Source organism: Aptenodytes patagonicus, chromosome 1 (assembly GCF_965638725.1).
Source record: "Aptenodytes patagonicus chromosome 1, bAptPat1.pri.cur, whole genome shotgun sequence".
Taxonomy (NCBI): Eukaryota; Metazoa; Chordata; class Aves; order Sphenisciformes; family Spheniscidae; genus Aptenodytes; species Aptenodytes patagonicus.
The window spans coordinates 34,172,941-34,194,192 of record NC_134949.1 but is presented as its reverse complement, the minus strand read 5'-3'; the positions used below and the strand labels follow the sequence as shown (position 1 = coordinate 34,194,192).

The window sequence follows — 21,252 nt, the reverse complement described above, 5'->3', positions numbered from 1 at the left end:
ACCTCCTAAATCTCCAGCTTTTTGCTGTACATCCTGACTTCTACTTCCACAGTCTCTGCTGTGCTGGTCTGTCGCAGCCTGAAGAGCAGGTCCTGCTCAGGCTCGTGCCGTTCGCTGGGACGGGCGGTAGCAGCTCCGCAGCTGAGCAGATCTGCTGACTCTCAACTCTTATCCAGCAGTTATGATGAATCAGTGCTGGGGAGCAGAGAAAACATTGCTGTTTTCTGTCTCAAATTCCTCTGGGACATTTGAGACAAATTTCTTCCTCTTATGAAAATAGGCTCAGCCTTAGTCAGTAAATAAGGGATCGCTGTCTGGCTGGTTTCCAAGTAGAGCGACTGATCTTACGGTGGCGTTGGCTGTTGCCTTTGCAATGATTGTGCATGCACAGAGTGATCTGCGGAGATGTAACAACCTTTTTTCAGGTTGATATTTTCTTCTCCGTATGTCAAACATAGTAAACCTAAGCACGTATCATCTCCCTACTAAGTTAAATCCATTTGACCCAAAGTGTGTGTGGTTTTTGGGGGGTTAAAATCAGGTAGGCTGGTATTGATTAAACAACCACAGAGGTCATGGACATTAGTAAAGGGGGAAGCAGGTTCTCCTGTGGTACTGTGTTTCTCATTGTGGTTTTTTTTTTACTTAGAGCCTTGCTTTTCACAGCATAGACGAGTGCCTTGGAGCTGTTGGGGGAAGTAGTAGTGATATTAGTAATGGGAATTCTTTGACTGATGCTCTCCATGTGATGGGTGGGCTGGGCTGGCATGGTGTGGACAAGAAACCAGTGATTCAGCTGATGAGGTTCCCCTGGAACTTTTCAATACTGAGTTTCTTGGTTAGGAGGAGACTGCAGTACAATGCAGTTATTGTTTCCTTTGGGAGTAAGTCCTTCAGGAAACAAGATCACCCTCTTTTCTCTCTCAAAAGATTAGTAATCCTGAGCATACAGAGAAGTTTAGAGTATTTTTGTCACTAGAAATGAGTTTTTAAAATCCAGATGTATTTGTTAATGCTTAGCTTACTTTCTCAAAGACTCTTCCAAACCTTTGGAAAGTGCGTGCCCAAGTGTGTGCTTTGTTACAGCCTCACAGACAGCACGAGAAGCCTCTCTGTGGGCAGACTTTGCATTTCCACCCATACCTGTTTGTCAGTGCTGAGGCTCGTCCCATCTTCTGAAGCTCACAAGACAGCCAGAGCTGTGTAAGTCCAGGCAGTTAAGCAAATACGGAAAAGTGGAATGTTCCACCATGAAACACCCTGAAGGAAGGAGACGTGCAGTGAGCCCAACCTCCTCCTAGGGATAATGATTGTACAAGATGGTTTTGACTTGGTCTCATCTTCACTCTTGAAAACTGCAATCATTGTCTTGTCTGTTCTTTAATATAGATAGCCTGTTAAAATAAACGACATCACCCTAAAACATGGGTACACTCAGATTACAAACCACTGTCATGCCTAATTGCAGATGTAGCAGCAAAAATAGACAAAAATGAATTGTCCATTCTCCCAGTTGTTGTGCGTCTTACCACATACTATATTATTTTCCTTGCTCTTTAGGTGTAGGTTGCATATGATTATTAGAGAATCTCCATTTCTGTTTTTCTTTCCTGTCTTAAAAAGCATTTTAGGGGGGGACTTTAAAATGAGAAACTTAGTACTTAGAAGACAAATGGTGTGTCAAGCCTGTTCCCAGAAGAGGTCCGATAGGCAAGAAACAGGCCTGTCTGACTAAGTACGAAGTTTGGTTATGGGGTGCTTTTTAAATTGATCTGCTGGAATTTCACCAGCAAAGCTTGTGTTTGCAATCTGCAAATCTGGTGTATGGTGCACTTATGTTGGTACAGCTGCAATGCTGGTTTTTTACCGTGTATATACATACATACATATATGTGCATACATATACATACTTGTGTATGTATATACACACACCCCGCAAATACACATACTTATTTAACGAAGTAAATATGTACACATATATAAATTGTTCTGAAGAGTTAGCACTTCTTGATTTTGTCTTTCTTTTGAGAAATTGCACTACGAAAAATGAAAGGAGATGTTAACAGTACATCCGAAAGCAAACAAAGCAGTGTCCAGTCTCAGTTCTTGCTTACTTCCCTGGCTGGTAATGGCTAATGATGTCCCTATTGCAAAACTTGGTGTTGTCTTTTGTGCATTCATGCCTTCAGAGTATCCTTACTGTGCTTTCAGGTTATGAGGCAATTATTCATAATAGGGTAATTATATTTCCAATCAGATCATGTTATGGAAAATAGTGTTGCTAGAGGAAAAAAAATAATTGGCTTGGGATCTTGTGTACTTACATGAAAGTTGGAACCTGCTATTATGTGTTATTGAGAAGAAGAATGCAGTGCAAATCTGGATAGTGTCTACTTTTGTCTTTGTATCTCCTTGCTTGTCTTTTCCCCTCTTTTAAATAGTTCCTGCATGATAACGAGAAGTTGTATTATGTAAAATGTTGCTGTGCTAGTAAGAATGGTTCATGACATGATGGTGCATTTATGGTATAGGTACCTGGAGCTGGAAAGCAGCGGTCATCGAAATGAAATCAGGTTGCATTATCGTTCCGGCAGTCATCGCTCCCACACAGAAGTATTCCCATACATTTTGGCAGATGATAAATGGCACAGGCTTTCCTTAGCAATCAGTGCCTCTCACTTGATTTTACATGTGGACTGCAATAAGTAAGTAAAGAGTGTTGTTTCATAGGAAGTTGTCACATTTGGAACATTCCAGCTCTGAGTAAGTGAAATGATAACAACTTGGGACTTTATTTTTTCCTTCCTTTCCAGAATTTATGAAAGAGTTGTGGAGAAGCCCTTCATGGACTTACCTTTGGGTACAACCTTTTGGCTGGGACAGAGGAATAATGCACATGGTTATTTTAAGGTATGCATTCCCTGAAAGGAAAAGAGTGAACTTAAATAAAAATGATTGAGGGACTGGAGCATCTTTCATATGAGGAGAGGCTGAGTGAGCTGGGATTGTTCAGCCTAGAGAAGAGAAGGCTCAGGGGAAATCTCATCAATGTGTATAAATACCTGAATGTGTGGGGGGAATGAAGATGAGGGATCCAGACTCTTCTCAGTAATGCCCACTGACAGACCAAGAAGCAATGGGCAAAAACTGAAACACCTGAAATTCCATCTGAACATAAGAAAACAGTTCTACTGTGAGGTTGGTCAGAGTAAGACTACTATGGAGATACTCAAAAGCCATTCAGACACAGTCCTGGGCAACATGCTGTGGCTGATCCTGCTTGAGCAGGGGAGTTGGAGTAGGTGATCTCAGGAGGTGCCTTGCAACCTCAACCAGTCTGTGCTTCTGTAATCATAACACAGTTCTTAGGGCCGTGGTGTGTTGTGTATCAGCATATCTGATGCAGTGAGCTGTGTTTCCATCAAACTGGCCTTCACTAAATAAAGTTGAAGAGCCAGATGCATAGGGCTCAGTGTCACCAAATGACACAGCCAACAGCAGCCCAAGACAGGGAAAGGTAAATGGCCAAGTGCGACAGAATTTCAGGAAATAAATGGTCAGATTATTGTCTGTTTCATAGCTGGATGCATTTTTTGTGTGTCACAGAACACTACAGAACTCCAATTTCATTGCCTCGGTAGGATTTAGATTTCATCACAGTATCTTCGCGGCTCAGAAATGAATGAGATGACTAGCATCAATGAAGGGAATGCTTTTTCCCCCCAGAGGAAGAATATTTGTATGTGCTTTTTGCTTACTGCTTCTGCTTTAACATGTATATATAACAAGCACCTGGTGTATAGCAAGATTGAAAAAGTGAATGCTGTGTTGAACTGGAGTGTAAATTTTGATTCCTCTGAGTCCATTAGGTAGCACTCATTGGTCAAAGCCACTATCTGTGGTTTGGCCTCAATCTTCTCTGGAGCTGCTTTAACAAATGATGGCATCCCTGTGGATGCCTTCCACACTGCAGTCCCATTTTCCACCCGGTAGGCATCTTTTTACTTCAGCTGCAAAACAGAATTGATGCTGTTGATCACAGACCCAATCACTTTTTAAAATACGGCCTGCTAAATCTTTTTTCAGCATAAAACACTTTGACTATGGTTTTCACAGCAAGTTCTGTGCTTTTGTGCTAAAATCAGTTTTTGGGTGTTGAAATACTGTTTGCTATACTTAAATGCTAGTTTATATCCTTGTTGTGTATGAAGTCCAGTGGGGCACTCAGATTTGAAAACTGAAGCATGACTTCGTTTTTATTTTTCAATTCAATATGTGTTTCCTTTTCCTCCAGAAGGCTAAAAGGATGTCTGCTAAACAAGCTGCAAAATTATATTTCTGGCTTAAATAAACAGTTGATTCCAAGAATAAAATCAGAAAATATTAATGCATTGCCTAAACTGATCTCACGTACACTTCATTTATTCTACGTGCTTATAATTAATACTTTTTTTTAATATTCCTTTATTTTTTTGTGCCTTCTCAGTTTTTGACTTGATTATGTTCTTCTTTTTGGCAAATCATAGTCACTATGAAGAAGCTCATTAGGTGTAGAAAAATAAATGCTCCAGTAGTGGACTGTATTTTTTTTTTTCTTTCTTTTCAAGAAAGATAAAATTAAACAAAATACATGGAGAATTTTGCTTCAGTTACAAATATAAACCAGCTTAACAGATATACAAAAATGGATAGCTGTTAAAAGAGCATCGATATAGCCAAAATATACTGTGCTAAGTGATTTCTCCAGCATAATATAGTACCAATGGTCAAACTGCATCTGAAAATGAAAATGACACTGTTGTACAGGAGATTCATCAGTTTAGAAATGAGGACTTTCAACACTTCTTGGTGTTTTGGAGAGCCTATATTTTTAGACACTCACTGTAGGACAACTCCTACTGATCTGATTTTGAGAGGTCCAGGTGCTTAGCTATTTCCGAAAATCAGGCTGCTTTGAGTGGATTAAATGGATTGTCCAGATGGGTCAAGGTACTCAAAATCATTAGTCACTCTGAAAAAGATTTTATTTGGCTGTGTTTGATTTTGAACCTAATATTGCTGCACTAAACCAATGTGCCAGTAGGCATATTCACACTGGGATATATTTGTACCTGTTTCACTTCAAGGTCTGAAGTCTGAGAGAGCAGTTCTGGCTATCTGATTTCTGGTACTGTGTAACTTCTCTTGGTACCTAGCATCCAGCAGTGTGTTAATTTGAACCACTAGGTTCTTTAGGAGCCTGTGCAAAGCCTCTCATGCACTGTCAGGAGGTCCTGATTTGGGAGCCCAGGTAGGCTAGATGTCACAGCTCCCTGTTGTTACTTTGGGAGAATGAGAAGGAACCTGAATTCCTGGTGAGTGGCAGAGTCAGCTCATATCACAGCTGATGTATGATAAATAAAGCTCCTCAAATAGTTGGAGGAGCTTTACTGTTGGTTAACTGCTAAATCATTTGAATACTTGCCTGTGTGTTTAGTGAAGAGTGTTTTAAACCTGAATGGGTTGGACTCTGCCATTCCTCCTTTTCATGAAAATGCCATAACTTGGGTTGACATGAGTTTGAAGTTGATGACGCCGAGGAAGGAAGGGAGGAGAAATTAATGCAGTGAGCTTTTTGGTGTAGAGGTCTTTGCTCCTGACTTCCAGAACACGTGCTGTGGGAGGTCCTGATGTGGAGCCCTGTCTCAGGCACACCTATTTTTTCACTGTTAGCTAATCGCTGCAGCTCCTCGTGCAGCGTGGGGGAGTGTCCAGTTGTCCTAGATCATAGCGTAGTTGTTAAGGGAGAAAGGTAGGCATGGTACTTAAGTACTCTCTTCGTTGCCCTCCAGTGACACCTACTCTTCTCTGTAGGTCACTTAGGTTGCTAAGTCACCCTGCGTCATTCACTTGCGGTCAAAATTCTGGTTCTTTGACTTTGCAACATCTGTATTGAATGCCCTGTGTACGTGGATGAAATGTGAACTTTTGCATTTAGTTTGCATTGTGTTCTTAGTTTCGTGAAACATTCTCTTCATAAGCATGCTGACGCATGTTGTAATTATTTTGCTTTTCCTCCTAAGAAGGACTTTTGGAGATGCAGGGAGGGAGTCATGGATGAAAGGGACATCTGGAGCGAATATGATAGGATGGCTCACTTTGAAATTGTTATTTGGCCTTTGCTTTTGGAGACCAGCAAAGTGGCTGCTAATTATATCTTAATGACTAAGGATGCATGTAAATTCTGCCTGCAAGCATGGGATCTATTCTTCTGGGTGAAACTGGCCCTTTCCAGATGGCATAGTTGAATTTCACGCTAAACTTCCCCTTCCCCTAAGTTCTTGCCAACATGTGACTGTGTAACAGACATGTAGTTTCTTGGCATTTCACATGCTTTATGAAAAGATCCCCATTGATATCATGAAGGGTTTGCATGAATGTGTTTTTCCTGACTCAAGTTTCTTTAATCTTTACTTCTATTTGACAGTTACAGCTTAGTGAAAAATTTGCATTTTATTTAAGAGTGTTTCAAAGTAACTGAAACTGCAGCTGTTTTTCAAATTACTTTTAAAGGTCATTTTCAAGCTTTTCTGCAATGGCTAACTGAAAATAACAATGAATTCTAAACAACCAAACTCTTGCCACATAATTACATCTTGACATTTAATCTTATGTCTTTAAAAATGATTTGGTTCCTATGTCTTTAAAAATGATTCAGTATGTCTGTATTTGTACATCTATCTAGTTTACTTTCTCTTTATTCTTCTATCACTACATTGGTTCCAGGCAAGAAGCTGTGTATTCATAAGTTTTGTTTTTATCAGGCAGTTTTTCTGTGTGGGCTTTAATGTTTTACGTGGTGAATGGAAAACATAATTTTGACAGGTAAAAATAATGTGTCCTTTTTTTTTCCTCTCCACTTACACATAGGGCATAATGCAAGATGTGCAATTACTTGTCATGCCTCAAGGATTTATTTCTCAATGCCCAGATCTTAATCGCAGTAAGTCTATTAATTCTTATACCATAAAATGAAAGGTGTGCTTTGTACGTACTTTCTGTCCTACAAGCTTTCTTAAAACCTTGAGTTTCAGTGTATTGGTTGTCAACTTTGACATGATTGAACCTATTGTGAAGACATGGGGTTTTTTTAATTAATATACGTATTTTGTTTTTCTAGCATGCCCAACTTGTAATGACTTCCATGGACTTGTGCAGAAAATTATGGAACTGCAAGACATTTTAGCCAAAACATCAGCTAAGGTAATGTTTACTAGGAGTCATGGCATGGGAGAAACGAGGAGTCTAAGGCTTTAATTGCTGCCTTTTTAGATTATTTGTGCATATGTGGGGATGTGCACATGGGTGTGTGTGGAACATCCCTGCATGGTATGTTTATATGTTTGTATTTATTTATCTGTGCCTAGTGTCTATACATACAAATTCCCAGTTCAGAGAGCTTTCTTGTGTTTTAATATTTTTATAGAATCGTATCTTTTAATAGTAAACAGAATCCAAATCCCTGAGCAAGGAAAGGCTCATAGATATTCAAGCTCTATCTATTAGGCTAACAAGTCAGTAAACCTAGAATGAAATAGGTTGCTGTGCTTATAGTGCTTATTGCAGCAAGACTTATTGGTCCAAGACTTTTCTAGACCTGAGCTGCCAAAGGCATGTTCAGACAAAATATATGCAAAACAAGGAATTAAGAATCCAAAGCAGCATTTTCTTCTTTTTTTCCCCTGGAATATCACACCAAAAGCATTCATGTCTGCCGGTGAACATAGACTAGTCTTCTGGTTTTAAATGTCAGTTCTTTAGATGTCTACAGGAATGCTGTTACCTGGCTGATTTGATACACAAATGTTAACAATGCCTTGATTGAAGTGGAGAAACAATTGCTAACATGTTGGTTTTGAGCTTTATCTCCAATTTTGCCTCTCTACTCAGATTCAGGTCTTTTGTGCATAACCTAATATGTGCAAGTAGTTTACGTAGAGCAAGATTCTTGGTCAGTTCCTACATACAAAGATGAGAAATCAGGGGCCATACCCATCTTGACCTACTCACTTTGTTTCACGATCTCCCTGATGTTAGAGAAAGCTGAAATGCATTGTGTCTTGCTTCTCAATTTCCATCTCTGAATGACTGATGGTTTAATCATATTGTATTTGACAATAACTGTCTTATTATCTTTGACTGCATTTTCCTATGTGTATTCTCTCATCTGCATGCTTGATGATAAGGGGGACAGTTTCAATCATGTTTATACTAATGTGGAAACCACTTACAAATTCAAAACTTTTTTGTGAACTGTAAATACAGTTGTCCCAAGCTGAGCAGAGGATGAACAAGTTGGATCAGTGCTACTGTGAAAGGACCTGCACAATGAAAGGCACGACTTACAGAGAGTTTGAATCCTGGACAGATGGCTGTAAGAACTGCACTTGCATGGTACGGCTACAGTTTGAGTGGAGACTCGGGAACTCTAGTGCTTCCTGTGATTACAGTTTTATTGGGGCAAATAATGAGAAAACTTCCAGGTGTATGCTAGGTAGTAACAACAAAGTGCTAGAAAACCTGTTCTAAATCTAAGGAATAGTATTAATAAATACATTTTCCTATTGTTTCAGCAGTGCCAGCATGTGTAGCTCTCCTATATTTCATATCACCAAAGGCAGATGCTATGCAATATACGTAGCTGTCATGTTATGCCCATGCACTGAGTTGCAAATGGTTTCTCTGGATAATTAATTCCCTGCTTTTTGTCACTATAAACACAGCCTTTTTCTTAGCAAACGATTTAATACATCCCTTGTGCCTGATTCCCTTTAGTTGCCTTTGGTTACATTCAATAAGTAATAAAGAGTAAAATGTCAGGGTCATATGCATGCTCTGTTATATCACAAATGAAAAAGATTTGTTAGGTGGATGGAAGATTCCCAAAGGTATCACAACTCCAGAAGCAATTGCAAGTATCCTTTCAGGTACCAAACCATGGCATATTTGTTATTGTCCGTTCATTTAAAGCTCATTAATTCCATTTGAAGTAATTAAATGCCTAGTCCGAAGGCCATTAGGAAACGATGAAAAGGCTGTTGTTGTCTGTATTGCACCTTAGATTGATTTGCTGCTATCTATAATTTGCTAAATGGTTCTCCTTAAGCTTAGTCTTATTTTGATCTTTATATTTCTGGAGGGATGTTAGTTTTGCTTTTAGAGTTTTGTGGTTGACGAGAAGACGACAGTCCATGGTATTAAACCTGGCTGATAGCTATTTAAAATGCTTTGAATTTAGTGTTAAATGCATTACGTATTTTTGTCTCAGGTTTTTCTTGCAGCTATGATATTATTACCTTTTATAAAGGTATTGCCTCTTATGTAAAAATCAGAAGGTATTGTTCTGTGAGGTTGTTATTTCACACTAATCTGTCAGTTTGCAGCTGATTGGCAGAATGTTTTACCTCCAAATAGATTTGCCTCTAAAAAAATCTTAGATCATTACAATCTCAAAGAACACATCATACATGTCTGAAAGATTGCCTGGATGATATTCTAAACGTATAGTTTCTGTTCTTGTAGTTATTAAAAGAACCACGTTAAAATGTCTTTTTGGGTATTGTTAGGGAGTTCATTGCATTTAAAAATAGATTTTAAATTCCTGTGTTTGAGAACATCTCTGCTCTTGCTAAATATAACTACCAGTTAAGCACCTTTTGTTCTTCTAGAATGGTACTGTGCAGTGCGAGGCTTTGATTTGCCCCCTCTCTGACTGCCCGCTTAACTCTGCGCTGGCGTATGTGGATGGCAAGTGCTGCAAAGAATGTCAATGTAAGTTTTACTGCAGTGCTTCCTTCTAATGAATATTTTGAAATCTGTAAAGAAAACGAACCTTCCTGTAAACATGTCAGTGAAAGAACTGGTCAGGGAATGAAATATTTGGGTTAAGGAATGAAGGAATTTAGACTTCCTTGAAATATTTTGGGAAATTGATAACCAGAACGTTTTCATTTTTCAGTTGCAGTTTTTTTTTTTTATTTTAGTTGTGTTTTTTTTTTTTTAAACATAGATATTTCGTATCAATGTTTAAAAAGAAGTTATTTAAAACTTTAAAAAAATGTAAACATTAAAAAAAAATTAAAAAATTTAAAAGTTATTTATAGTCTATCTTTTACACCAAACTGCTAGAAATTCAAGAATGATTGCCTGGTGTTTGTTTTGACCAGTGTTTCTAACACCTCTATCTCAAAAAGAATGTACTTTCAACCTTACATTGTCGTGCTAGAAATGGAGGTTCAGATTTATGATTCTTCTTCTGTAATTAAGGGAAAACTCATACTAGACCCAAGAGACCAGCAAAAACCAGACACCTAGAAATGTTCTTTCACAAAAGGTCAGGCAGAATTATATAAGAAACTGGCTACAGGTAATTTAATATTGTCATTTAAGACAGGTGATTACCTTTTGGTTTTATAGCATTTTGGTTTTGTTGCAAATAGGGCCAGAGAAGGGGAATTTTAGGTTAATCACTATCTAGATGGACTATATATAATATTTCAGGTTGATTATGGACATGTATCGCATATGTGATAGTTATTTATTTTAGGCCACAGTGGAATCCATGCTTGAAATTGAGCATGAGATGCACACACTTCTTTATTCTGTAGATGTTGAGATTTTTCTGTGTGGTTTTGTCACTCTTCTACTGCTGTATAAAACTTCTTACAGAGTATAGAGAAATATATAACTGGTTAAAATGAAATGTTGTAAGATAAAATTCAGGACGATGTTTTGTACTCCATTGATCTTGCTCCCACAGGAGTTTATTAATATTTAATTGTGTTAGAAGTTACACAAACCATCCCATTTTATGAAACCTTATTAACTTACTCAAGTAGATTAATTCTAATTGAGAGGAAATGAGAATTCAAATACTTATTTTTTTTTAACCGGCTACACAGAATTTCCATGCGTATTAGATGGCTCAGGGAATTGGTAAGTCAGGGATGTGAGATGTGTGGAGTTCAAACCTCTATTTGACTCTTTGACCATGTTGGCAGAGTTTGAAACCCTGATCCTCTGCAGTATGTTTTTGTAATGTACCGCCTGTGAATTGAGTTGGGAATTCTCCATCGAGATGTTAATGGGGAAGCGCTCACATCATAAGGCTTCTTACGAAGTTGTTTTTCTTGGGAGTCTTGACAAAGGTCAAGAAATGTGAATGAGCATATGGACACTGAGCTTGTCATACAGCATGACTACTTCTCCTTCCAATTAAGATACAGTTCTGGTACAGCATACTGTGAAGTTTACTCTGATATTGCCTTTTTGATATTCTTAATATTATCAAAAGCCTTTTAGCTTCCAGTTCTGTTAATTTGATGCCAGTACATAAATCAATTTGTAACTAACATGCACACATATAACTCTCTTGACAAACTACCAGAAAAATGATTAGATCAAAAAATAAAAATGAAAATGTCCTTTGAAAAATTATTCCTAATTTCATCTAGGTTATTTAAAGAGCCATTTAAAAAAATTAAACAACTTTTTAAGTGGCCAACTCCCTGGAACCAAAGGACGGAGAATGTAAATTGGAGTCCCATTGACAAGGTAGTTAAATTCCAGTGAAAGAGTGTAAAAAGTGGAAGTTAGAGCAATGGAGACTTCAGGACCCTCACTTATTCTCCAGGCCAGTTTGGTGGAAATGCTGAGTTGTCACTGAGTTCATATATGTGTGCCAGCTGTACCCTGTCTTCTTGGTGTCTTCAGCTCAAGGTCTGAGTTGATTGAGGTCAGCGTGCTCATTGGACCACAGTTCTTGCTCGAGGGGTCAAAGCTGTGTTCTTCCATTTGGATAGGTTCTGAGAATAACTTTTTTGTTCTCAATTCTTAGAACAATATCAGGGGATGTGGCATCTGACTAGATTACGTAGAGCAAACACAGATGGCTTATAATTGGGAAAGCAGCTAATTAGGGTGTGTTGCTCAAGGAGCCACTGTCCTTAGTATTGAACAATCAATCAAAAATGCTGAGAAAAAGTGATGCCTAATACACTGTTCTTTAGCTGAGTTCACTGTTTGTTTCAAGACAGAACATAGAATCATAGAAGCATAGAATGATTTGGATTGGAAGGGACCTTTAAAGGTCATCTAGTCCAACCCTTTTGCAATGAGCAGGGACCTTTTCAACTGGATCAGCTTGCTCAGAGCCCTGTCCAACCTGACCTTGAATGTTTTCGGGGATGGGGCATCTACAACCTCCCTGGGCAACCTGTGCCAGTGTTTCACCACCCTCAGTGTAAAAAATTTTTTCCTTATATTTAGGAAATGAATTTCAGCCCAGCCCAGCATTTAAATATTGGATTATGCAGCTTTTTTGTATCTCATTTGATGACATTTTCAACACTTGAGGAATTTCAGCACAACTGACTCTTCATGTTTTTTCTTAAATATTTAGTTCAGGGAAGAACACTTAGTAAGGAATGTTGTGATTTTTTTTTTTTTTTAACCGATATTGCTTTGACTTTGGTTCTTCTTGTAAGCCAAAAAAAAAAAAATAGTAACAAACCCTGACCTTCTCCCCTAACTCTGTACTTTTGTTTGAGGACATTCAGACAACTTGTTCTGTTTTGTCTTGTGTGAAGGTTGATGCTACTAGCATAAGGAATGGCAGTGCATGCAAATTATCATTGTGTTTTCTATTGGCCGTAATGCGCTAAAAGAAGCAATGATCTTCCAAGGCACATAAATTGGCCAATGTGTCAGCTACAGACAAGCTATTCAACACAAAATTCAGTCAAGCTACCAGAGCGTATATCTTAGATCAATGGGAGCTTCCTGTAGAGAATTGTTTGGAGCTGGAAAGCAGAGACCACTTTCTTTTCTATTCCCAACGCAATTTTAAACCTATCCAAGAAGGTATGTGCAAGGGATCATTAAATTCTTTTCTCCTCTGCAGAGACAAATGCATTGTGTGGTGATAGGCACTGATACAAATCAGGGAGAGATTAAGCTCCCCTACTGACCCTATAAAGTATTGCTTTAGACCACAGAGTTGGCTTAAGAAGTACAAGGACAAGTTCATTTATTTTAAGTGAATTGTGGAAGGACTGCCAATGTCTTAGTAGCTGAGACAATTGCTACTTGGTCAGCAAATCTTTTTATGGTAACTTTTTTATTAGTTGGTGTATTAACACTAAAGCATCATTTCCAATAGCCACGTGATATATGCACTTTTTTAAATGGAGCCAGTGTATTTTTAACAAATTGGCTGATTTTCATCTTTTTAAGGCCCAAAGTGATATTTTTACCAGTATCTGGTGCAGTAATAATTCCCATCATCAAAGACTGATCTCCAGGAAGAAACTGCTCTCTTCTCATCACTGTCCTCCTCCCAGTGACATTGCAGATACTTATAGGCCTAATCCCAAACTATTTAAATCTATCCCAACAGATTTCAGTGGAGGTTAAAGTCTGAGTCGTTATGTTTAAATCTGCAGGCTGTGATTTTTCCATGCACTTGTTTTTTTTTCTGAAACGGGGCATTTGTTGGTTTTCTGGTGCATTGTAGCCAAATCCACACTCTAACACAAGTATTTTAAGCAACTGTGAGAAGCATAGGGCTGCATTGGATTAGCTCACACTTCTGTTGCTAGCAGGTGTGGAGAGAGAGCATATAGAAGGGTTATATAACTTGGGAAGGATTTTTGAACAAAATAACACAAATATGGACATGGTAGCTCTTATGCATGAGTTTCTGATGCAGTGATCTGTCTTGCTAGCTCACAGAAACTTTTCATTTTATAATTAAAATTGAGAAGATTCTCCCTTTTGCTCTTCATGATGCATTGATTTTTCCCCAAAGCTACACACCCTTCTGCAAGCTTCAGCACTTGTAGCCCTACTGACATAGAGAAGGAGCTGTGAAAGCCCATCTGCTTCTCCTTTGCACAGCAATCGACCATCAGAAAGAGTGCAAAGTTTTTATCAAGAAACTTAAGGAATATTAAGCTTCCTCTGAAATTCATCATTTATCCAGGTGGATTGAAGCATTATGGACTTAAGCCTGTGGTGCTCACTGAGCTTCATCTTTTCACAAAATTGCCACCTTTATTCCGGGCTGAAGGAGTGGCATCATCTTGCCTTAGGTGACGTGCGTCGGTGGCAGTGTGGCATGCCAGCCCCCGCCTTGTTTGCCCAAGTGCCAGAGGAGCTTCTCCTACATTCAGTGTGGCACAGAGAAGAGGCTGCAGCTCAGAGAAATTATCGAGCAACAGGATTAGTGAGCGCTGACTGAACAGGCCATCTTATCCTTGCAGTAAATCAGAAGAAGGGGCAGTCTGGAAACCGAAGAGCAGCTCCAGCAGGCTGGCTGGGACATGGCATGGGTCTGAGGGCTGCGGGGCAGCCAGCAGGCTCAGGGTGACAGAGCAGGCATCAGTACTGGAGGAAGAAGAGGCAGTTTTTAGCAGTGAAGCAATGATTAGTCATTTATCATAGCTTTTTTAAAAAATGCACACTTTAGAATATAAAGGCGAAGCAACATTCTGGTGAATGCAAAAGGTTAGTTGCTTTTTGATTATAAATATTTATATGTGACTTTTTAAAGATACAAGTGCAAATAGAGCATAAATTCTGTTATTTTGAGGTTTTTTTTTTAAGGTGAAAAATCAGATAAATTAGCCTACTTCAGGATAGTACTAAAAGATATCTGGAATATAGCCAGCACTGGATTATTTCCTAGAGCCACGTTATTTATTATAATCTCCTGTAGTCAGCATGCAGAACTTCTGAATTTTATTTAGCATTTAGCAGAACAGTGTCCATTTAGCCTCTGCTTTCTGGATTTTCTGTGCCGAAATGATTCACATCAACCTTATTTCTCAGGCTTTTGTAGGTCAATAAAATCAGTGGAGCTATTTTAGATTTACAAAGCTATAGCGGAAAAGCATAATTGATGCATGTATTATTTGTGAATCCAGCATAGCTCCTACAATCTCAGAGTCTCACAGAATGGTTGAGGTTGGAAGTGACCTCTGGAGGTCATCTGGTCCAAGCCGCCCAGCTCAAGCAGGGCCACCTAGAGCTGGTTGCCCAGGACCGTGTCCAGACGGCTTTTGAATATCTACACAGGTGGAGACTCCACAACCTCTCTGGGCAACCTGTGCCAGTGCTCAGTCACCCTCACAGTAGAAAAGTGCTTTCTTGTGTCCAAATGGAATTTCATGTGTTTTAATTTGTGCCTGTTGTCTCTTGTCCTGTCACTGGGCACCACTGAGGACAGTGTGGCTCCCTCTTCTTCGTTTCCTTCCATCAGGCGTTTGCACACATTGGGTCTCCTCAGAGCCTTCTCTTCTCCGGGAAGCATAACATCTCAGGAAGCTGAGCACTGAGACACTCTAAGAATGTTTTGGGGCTTTTCCTATGTTGAACTCAAAGCCAGCTGAAGACAGTGGAAAGACTGCCCTTGGCTTTGGTAGGCAGGGCCAATCTCACCCTTGACCCTAGCTGCTCAGGCTCTGCTATATTTTCTATGGTAAAGCTATAGAAATTTTCAAACTACTCTTATACCATAGCAATATATTCAGTTTATATCTGTTATATATCCAATGGCAGAATTGTCAGGGGCTTTTCGGTGCAGAGCTTGTAGTCTCCAATGACCTTTGTTCTTTGTAAGCTGGGCAGTATATCTCCATCAGAAGGGAAACGCTGAGTCTTTTCACTCGCAGGTCCCGTCTGAGCAGGAAAACTCCTCGTATGTCTGTTGTTCTGTGTAAATAAAAATACAGCTTGCAGCAAACTAAAATACAGCTTACAGTAATTGGACTTCTTAGAATATTTTGCTTCTACATTTCCTTTCCTCCTTCCCCACGTCCTTTGAATTTCATTGCTCCGCGTTAGCAGAGGAGGACTGGGGGAGTCAGTGCACTGTGCCTCAGTCAGACTTTTCATGCATCAAAGTGTAGCTCCCTCCTAGACGAGTGGCTTTTTAGCTATTCTGGACCCCATGCATTATGGAACTCCACTGGAAGACTCTAGATCTGGAGGCAATGTATCAGTAGATGAGGAGAATTCCAGTTAATGGTAAAGTCATCTAGTTTTAGTCTTACTGTGTGCCTGAGGAATGAATTATAAAATAAAGTATGCTTAAGAAAATCCTTATTCATTAAAATACATTACACTGAATGTGTAGCAATCTGCACTAAAGAAGAAATTGGAACCATAATATCAGTAATTTTGTTGGTAGAGAATTAAAAATATTTTTTTACATGGGAAATTTTGCTGTAGGCCGTGCTGTGCTCTCCCCTGCTCTTCTTATAACCTATTTTGTTGAGGCTGTCTGGGAAAAGAACCTGTTCTTTTCCATTCCTTTTTCATTATGTTCTTACCAGGGAGTTACATTTCACAAAATGTAAAATACCTGCAGCGTATTATTATTTTAATTTATTTCCAGTGCAAATAAAACATTAACATACATTATATATGAATATTTTGGCTTTCAGACAGCTGGGAGTGGACAGATTGGCAGTGTTCCAGTCTCTAATAAGTTACTACCCTGATTTTAGTAATGCTGATTTCACCAGAATTTGCTTAGTCAGGTGGCTATGAAATAATAAAAAAAATTGTGGTTCTATTTATAATTACAGAAATCACGTAGGATATGTGGGTGTTCACATGGCTATGTGTTGATTCAATATGTTTGTTCTCACCAGTGATGTGCTAATGTCACTCTGCATCTGCATCATTGGAGTGTGGGTTTTTTTGTTGTTGTTGTTTTGGTTTTGGGTTTTTTGGGGGTTTGGTATTTTTTTTTTTGGTGGCATAACCAGGAGCACATTGCCAAATCAGCAGCTTGTAGCTGATGTTCTAGTTTCTGCGTGGAGCTTTTCCTCTGTAGTTCTTGCAAATTTCTGTACTACCAGTAACAATGATCTTTAACGGGCATGTGTTCTGAAAAGAGCAGAACTTGACTTTAGCTGAAAACCCCAAAACTGCAGTTTTTGGACAAGGTCACAGAAGAGTAACACGTTGGAGTCAGAGAGCACTTCATGGAGCTGGATAGGGCAAAATACCAAAAACCAACCAACCAACCAAACGAGACTCATGGCTTGTTGAGACCCATGCAGTTTTCAAAGACCAGTTTGCACCCGACATACTCTTATTCATAACAGGATTGCCACATTGACAAGGGTCATCTGGGTAGAAAGCTGGCCTAGGGGAGACACTGGTAGGAGCCATGGGAGTGTAAAAGAAGGCACACGTACAGTTTTCTGACAGTGCCTATGTCATGTGAAAAAATGGGAAGGTTGTGAATGCTGAAACTCAATAAATAAAATACTGAAAAAACGCCACCACAAAACCATCAATAATGTGATCTTATTTCCCTGGCAGTCTGAGGAAGGGATGGTAAAATATGAGTGAAGTTGATTCAGTGAGATTAATATAAAACGATGTATACTGTTGTCCTTTATTTGTCTTTTTGTAAAGATAATGATTTAAACCAGTGGCTTTCAGTCTTTTGGACTGCAGAAGGTTGACATTTTTTTAGTGGAAACGTGTAGTGAATAAAGCCTTCTACTGCTTGGTTAATTCTCTTAGCCATCACTTGCAGATATCTGAAGTGTGACGTATAGACCTCCAGGCTGTTATTGGTCACTGTTTCTACATTTGTCAGCTCATAAAATATATTCGACTTCAAATAATGGCCACTTTGTCCCATGTGACAGACAACTTTAAAATTGAAATCTCAGCAGATATGGTGTAACAGTCCTTTCTCGTACTTTCCTCATCTGTTCCTTTCAAAACAATCATTGCAGTCCTCTTTATCTGAAGAGTTTCTGCTACTTGCTTTTTTCACTGTACCTACAGAACAGTGAGATACAGATACAGTGCTGTATCTACAGTGATTCTCATGTTTTTGTATCACTGTTCTGCATCTTTGCCAATATAGGGTTTTTACTAATTTTTGCCTTTTTTGGGGGGTTTTATTTGGTACCAGTTTCCACTAAGAAGAAAGCTCTGTCCATTTGTTTGGGAGGGTAGTTGACCATCCTGAGCCTTCCTGTACGGAGTAGCTGACTGTGTTTTTTTCCTACTACTTGTTGAAATGATTTCTGTAACTTTCTGCTTGGAAATGAAAATTCTGATAATCCCCTGGTTGCCCTTGGAAAAAGTTTATGTAAACTTTTTTCAAGTATAATTTTGACTGGTTTCCCAGATTGCTTTTTATTTATAATTGATGACCTTTGGTTAAAATCCCTTAAAATTATTTAATATCTAGATTTTTTTCCCTAACAGGTGAATAAAATTTGAAGGTATTATTAGGTTTATTGTTTTGCATTGTCATAAGCTATTATGATGAAGAAGAGCTTTTTTATCTTGCTTATTTCTGATGGCCAGTATATACTTACATATAGTAGTGTTAGAATGGTATTACAGTGACATCATTGTTTGATGTAATAAATTGGGGCAGAAAATGCCTGGTTTCAATTATCGGATTTTTTTTTTGCTATCCTGAAAGCAAAGCAAGAAAATATGCTTAACTCATCTGGAAAATAGGCACATACCTGTTATTTCTAGTGAGGGAGTACTTCAAATACTTTGAAGGTAGAGAAGATGAACTGGCATGATTCTCCCTATATCATTATTACTTTGACAAAGAGATGTAAATTCAGTTATTGTTTCCTTAAGATGCTTCTTCAGGTTATATTCATATTCATCAAAGTGCAGCATCCTCTCTAGGCACATTTTACAGGCTTGTGAAGAAGGAGTTTGTTTTGTAGATACTTCCATCGTGCCGTATCCAGCAGCTTTGTTAGATCCTCAAGGCACCTAAATGAGAAATCAGATCTGAGTATAGCATAGAAGGGATAACAATCTTGCATATGGTTGTTGTGAAGTTCTCAGACAGGCTTCTTAATAGTAGTAGAATATGACTTCAGAATGCTTAAATCTTGTCCATAGTCTTCTGTGGCTCTCTACGTATAGAGTTGGTAGTATGATTTAAGCACCTAACCACAAATTTTTCATTTCACTAATTTTGCAGTATTTTATTGCAGAGTTGCTATGAAGAAATGTGGGAATAAGTAAATACATTAAAAAAACCAGAAAATTAAAATAGACATATAAATAAATAAAGGAATCACATCTTCATTTTCATGCATCAGTTCAACCATCTTGATTCACACATTTGCACCTTTGCTCCTGTTTCCAGTGTGACATCTTGAGTCCCGTGAAAACTCAATGGAGGTAACAGGTTGATTCTTACAGTGTGGGCAAACAGATTAAAAATCCTCACCTTGGCTTCTGCTGTACTCTGAAAACTGGTCTGTGTGTACCTTGCAACAGTCTTTCATCATCTGGGAAGCTATTTACCAGTACTGTTTAAAGCAAGTCCCAATTATTCTTCTTTCTTGCTGACAATTGATCATGGACAGCAAGAGCCCTGTCCTTCGTTCTTTCCAATAAAATTCCATGTTCTGAAGTCTAACCTCTTCTAAACGTATGTGAACAGATATCAATGTCTGTTAAATAAAATCCCAAGGTGGTTGTTGAAATAAAATATTTTGTGGAACAGAAGAAACTCTCTCCCTTGGAGAATGACAGCCCTTTGCGTTTCCCCCCCCTCCAAAAGCTTGAAGGTCATATTGCAAAACAGACTTGATGCTGCTATTTAGAGTGCAGCTCTTAGCAGACCACGATTGACTTGGAAGTAGGTAGATGCAGTGAGCAAATTTATTTAAGTAGCTGTACTTGTTATCACTATTAATTATTTGTATTAAGGTACTTTTAAATCCCTGCTGTTATGAAGAGCCATCAGTCTAGTTACTGTACACACAAGACAGTCCTCTGTTCTGCAGGATTTGACAATTTAAGTGTAAGAGAAGAGATAAGACACTGCATATAGAGCCAAAGATGTGGGGAGAGTAAGGGAAAACTAAAATAAATGAGTCGTTGTCCTGTCAGGCTTCTCTCTCAGGTGTGTCTCTGCACTTCTGGCTAGACGTTCTTAAGCTCTGACCTGGGGCTGCTGGCACTGTGGGCTATGCCTTGTTTTCATAGTCAGACTTGTGTCCTTCAGGAAAAATACATACTGAGTTACTGATATTTATTCAAGATTTGAGGGCAAAATTTTTCTTTTTTCTTTCTCTCAAGATATTTACTCCCATTGTTTTAGCTCTTAGAACAACAGAATTTAGAGGGAGGGGGAAGGAGAAACTAATTTGACTTTTCAATATAATTCAGTATTGTAATAAAGTTGTCTTATGTCTTCAAAGCACATTTCTAGCATTATGGTTATTTGCTCCTCACATTTCTTGTGGAAATACTGAAGTATTCCCCATGTATTGAGGTGATGTGATCACAGGCAGATTCATTTTCTCAATCCCAATAAAGTTCTCTAACAAAACTAGATTGCTCCACAGGAAAGACAGTACTTGTTCTTGCCAGGGCAACACCCCAAATTTCTTATCTGTCAAGTTTGATCATCATAAGTCCACTGTTCCTTTATAATTCTACTGAATATCCATACTAGATCTCTGCAGCTAATGAAAACAAGGTCTTTGATAATAATACATTGAAAACAAATTCAAGAATTTGTCAATGCAAACTGGTATTTTTCTCTCAGGTTTTCAAGAGCTTGAAAAATATGAAAAACACTGAGAACAGGTTTCATAAAATTCATTAAGCATTTTGTCTTAATGCTATTAACCCATTCCAGTAATTTCTGAGATTCTTGGTGATGAAATGAATTACATTTAAAGATGTACCTATTTCTTTCCTGTGCCATTGAAATTGCAGAATTGTACTTTGCCTTATGCAGGTTTGACGCTAATGGGTGATAATTAAAAAGGAAATCTTTTTTTTAAACTGTACTTCCATATTATTGGTTCCCATACAAAGGTAGTGGTAGACAAAGGAAAAGGAAAAAAAGTGAGTTGGCTGACATATCGATAAGATGAATGTATTGCAGCTCTCCTAGAGACTGGCATACACTACAGCCCCATATAGGCAAACACACCTGGTTGCACAAGCACGTGAAATCTGAGTCTAATGTCTGGAAAGGTCCCCCTGAAGACAATAGGAGTGTTATCATAGATATAATATATTTATATATTTGTATTATCAGTGACTCTAAGGCTTTCCCTCATTGATGTAGTTCCCAAACAAAAAAGGAATAGTCCCATTAACAGTTGCTATGAACTCCAGCTTACTGTTTTTCTGTGACTGGTTTGAAGCATCAACAGATGCACTCTGGAGAAATTAGCTATG

At 38.5% G+C, this 21,252-nt stretch overlaps 1 protein-coding gene across 1 annotated transcript in view; it reads left to right on the top strand.

Annotated features, from left to right (window-relative positions):
* The window catches only part of NELL2 (neural EGFL like 2), a 156,061-nt gene that overhangs the window by 32,739 nt on the left and 102,070 nt on the right, over window positions 1–21,252 (top strand). Inside the window, exons 4-9 of the mRNA XM_076331701.1 lie at window positions 2,532–2,705; window positions 2,814–2,910; window positions 6,910–6,982; window positions 7,160–7,242; window positions 8,305–8,433; window positions 9,708–9,810. Of these exons, the coding sequence (XP_076187816.1) occupies window positions 2,532–2,705; window positions 2,814–2,910; window positions 6,910–6,982; window positions 7,160–7,242; window positions 8,305–8,433; window positions 9,708–9,810 (659 nt within the window). The remainder of the gene's footprint in view (window positions 1–2,531; window positions 2,706–2,813; window positions 2,911–6,909; window positions 6,983–7,159; window positions 7,243–8,304; window positions 8,434–9,707; window positions 9,811–21,252) is intronic.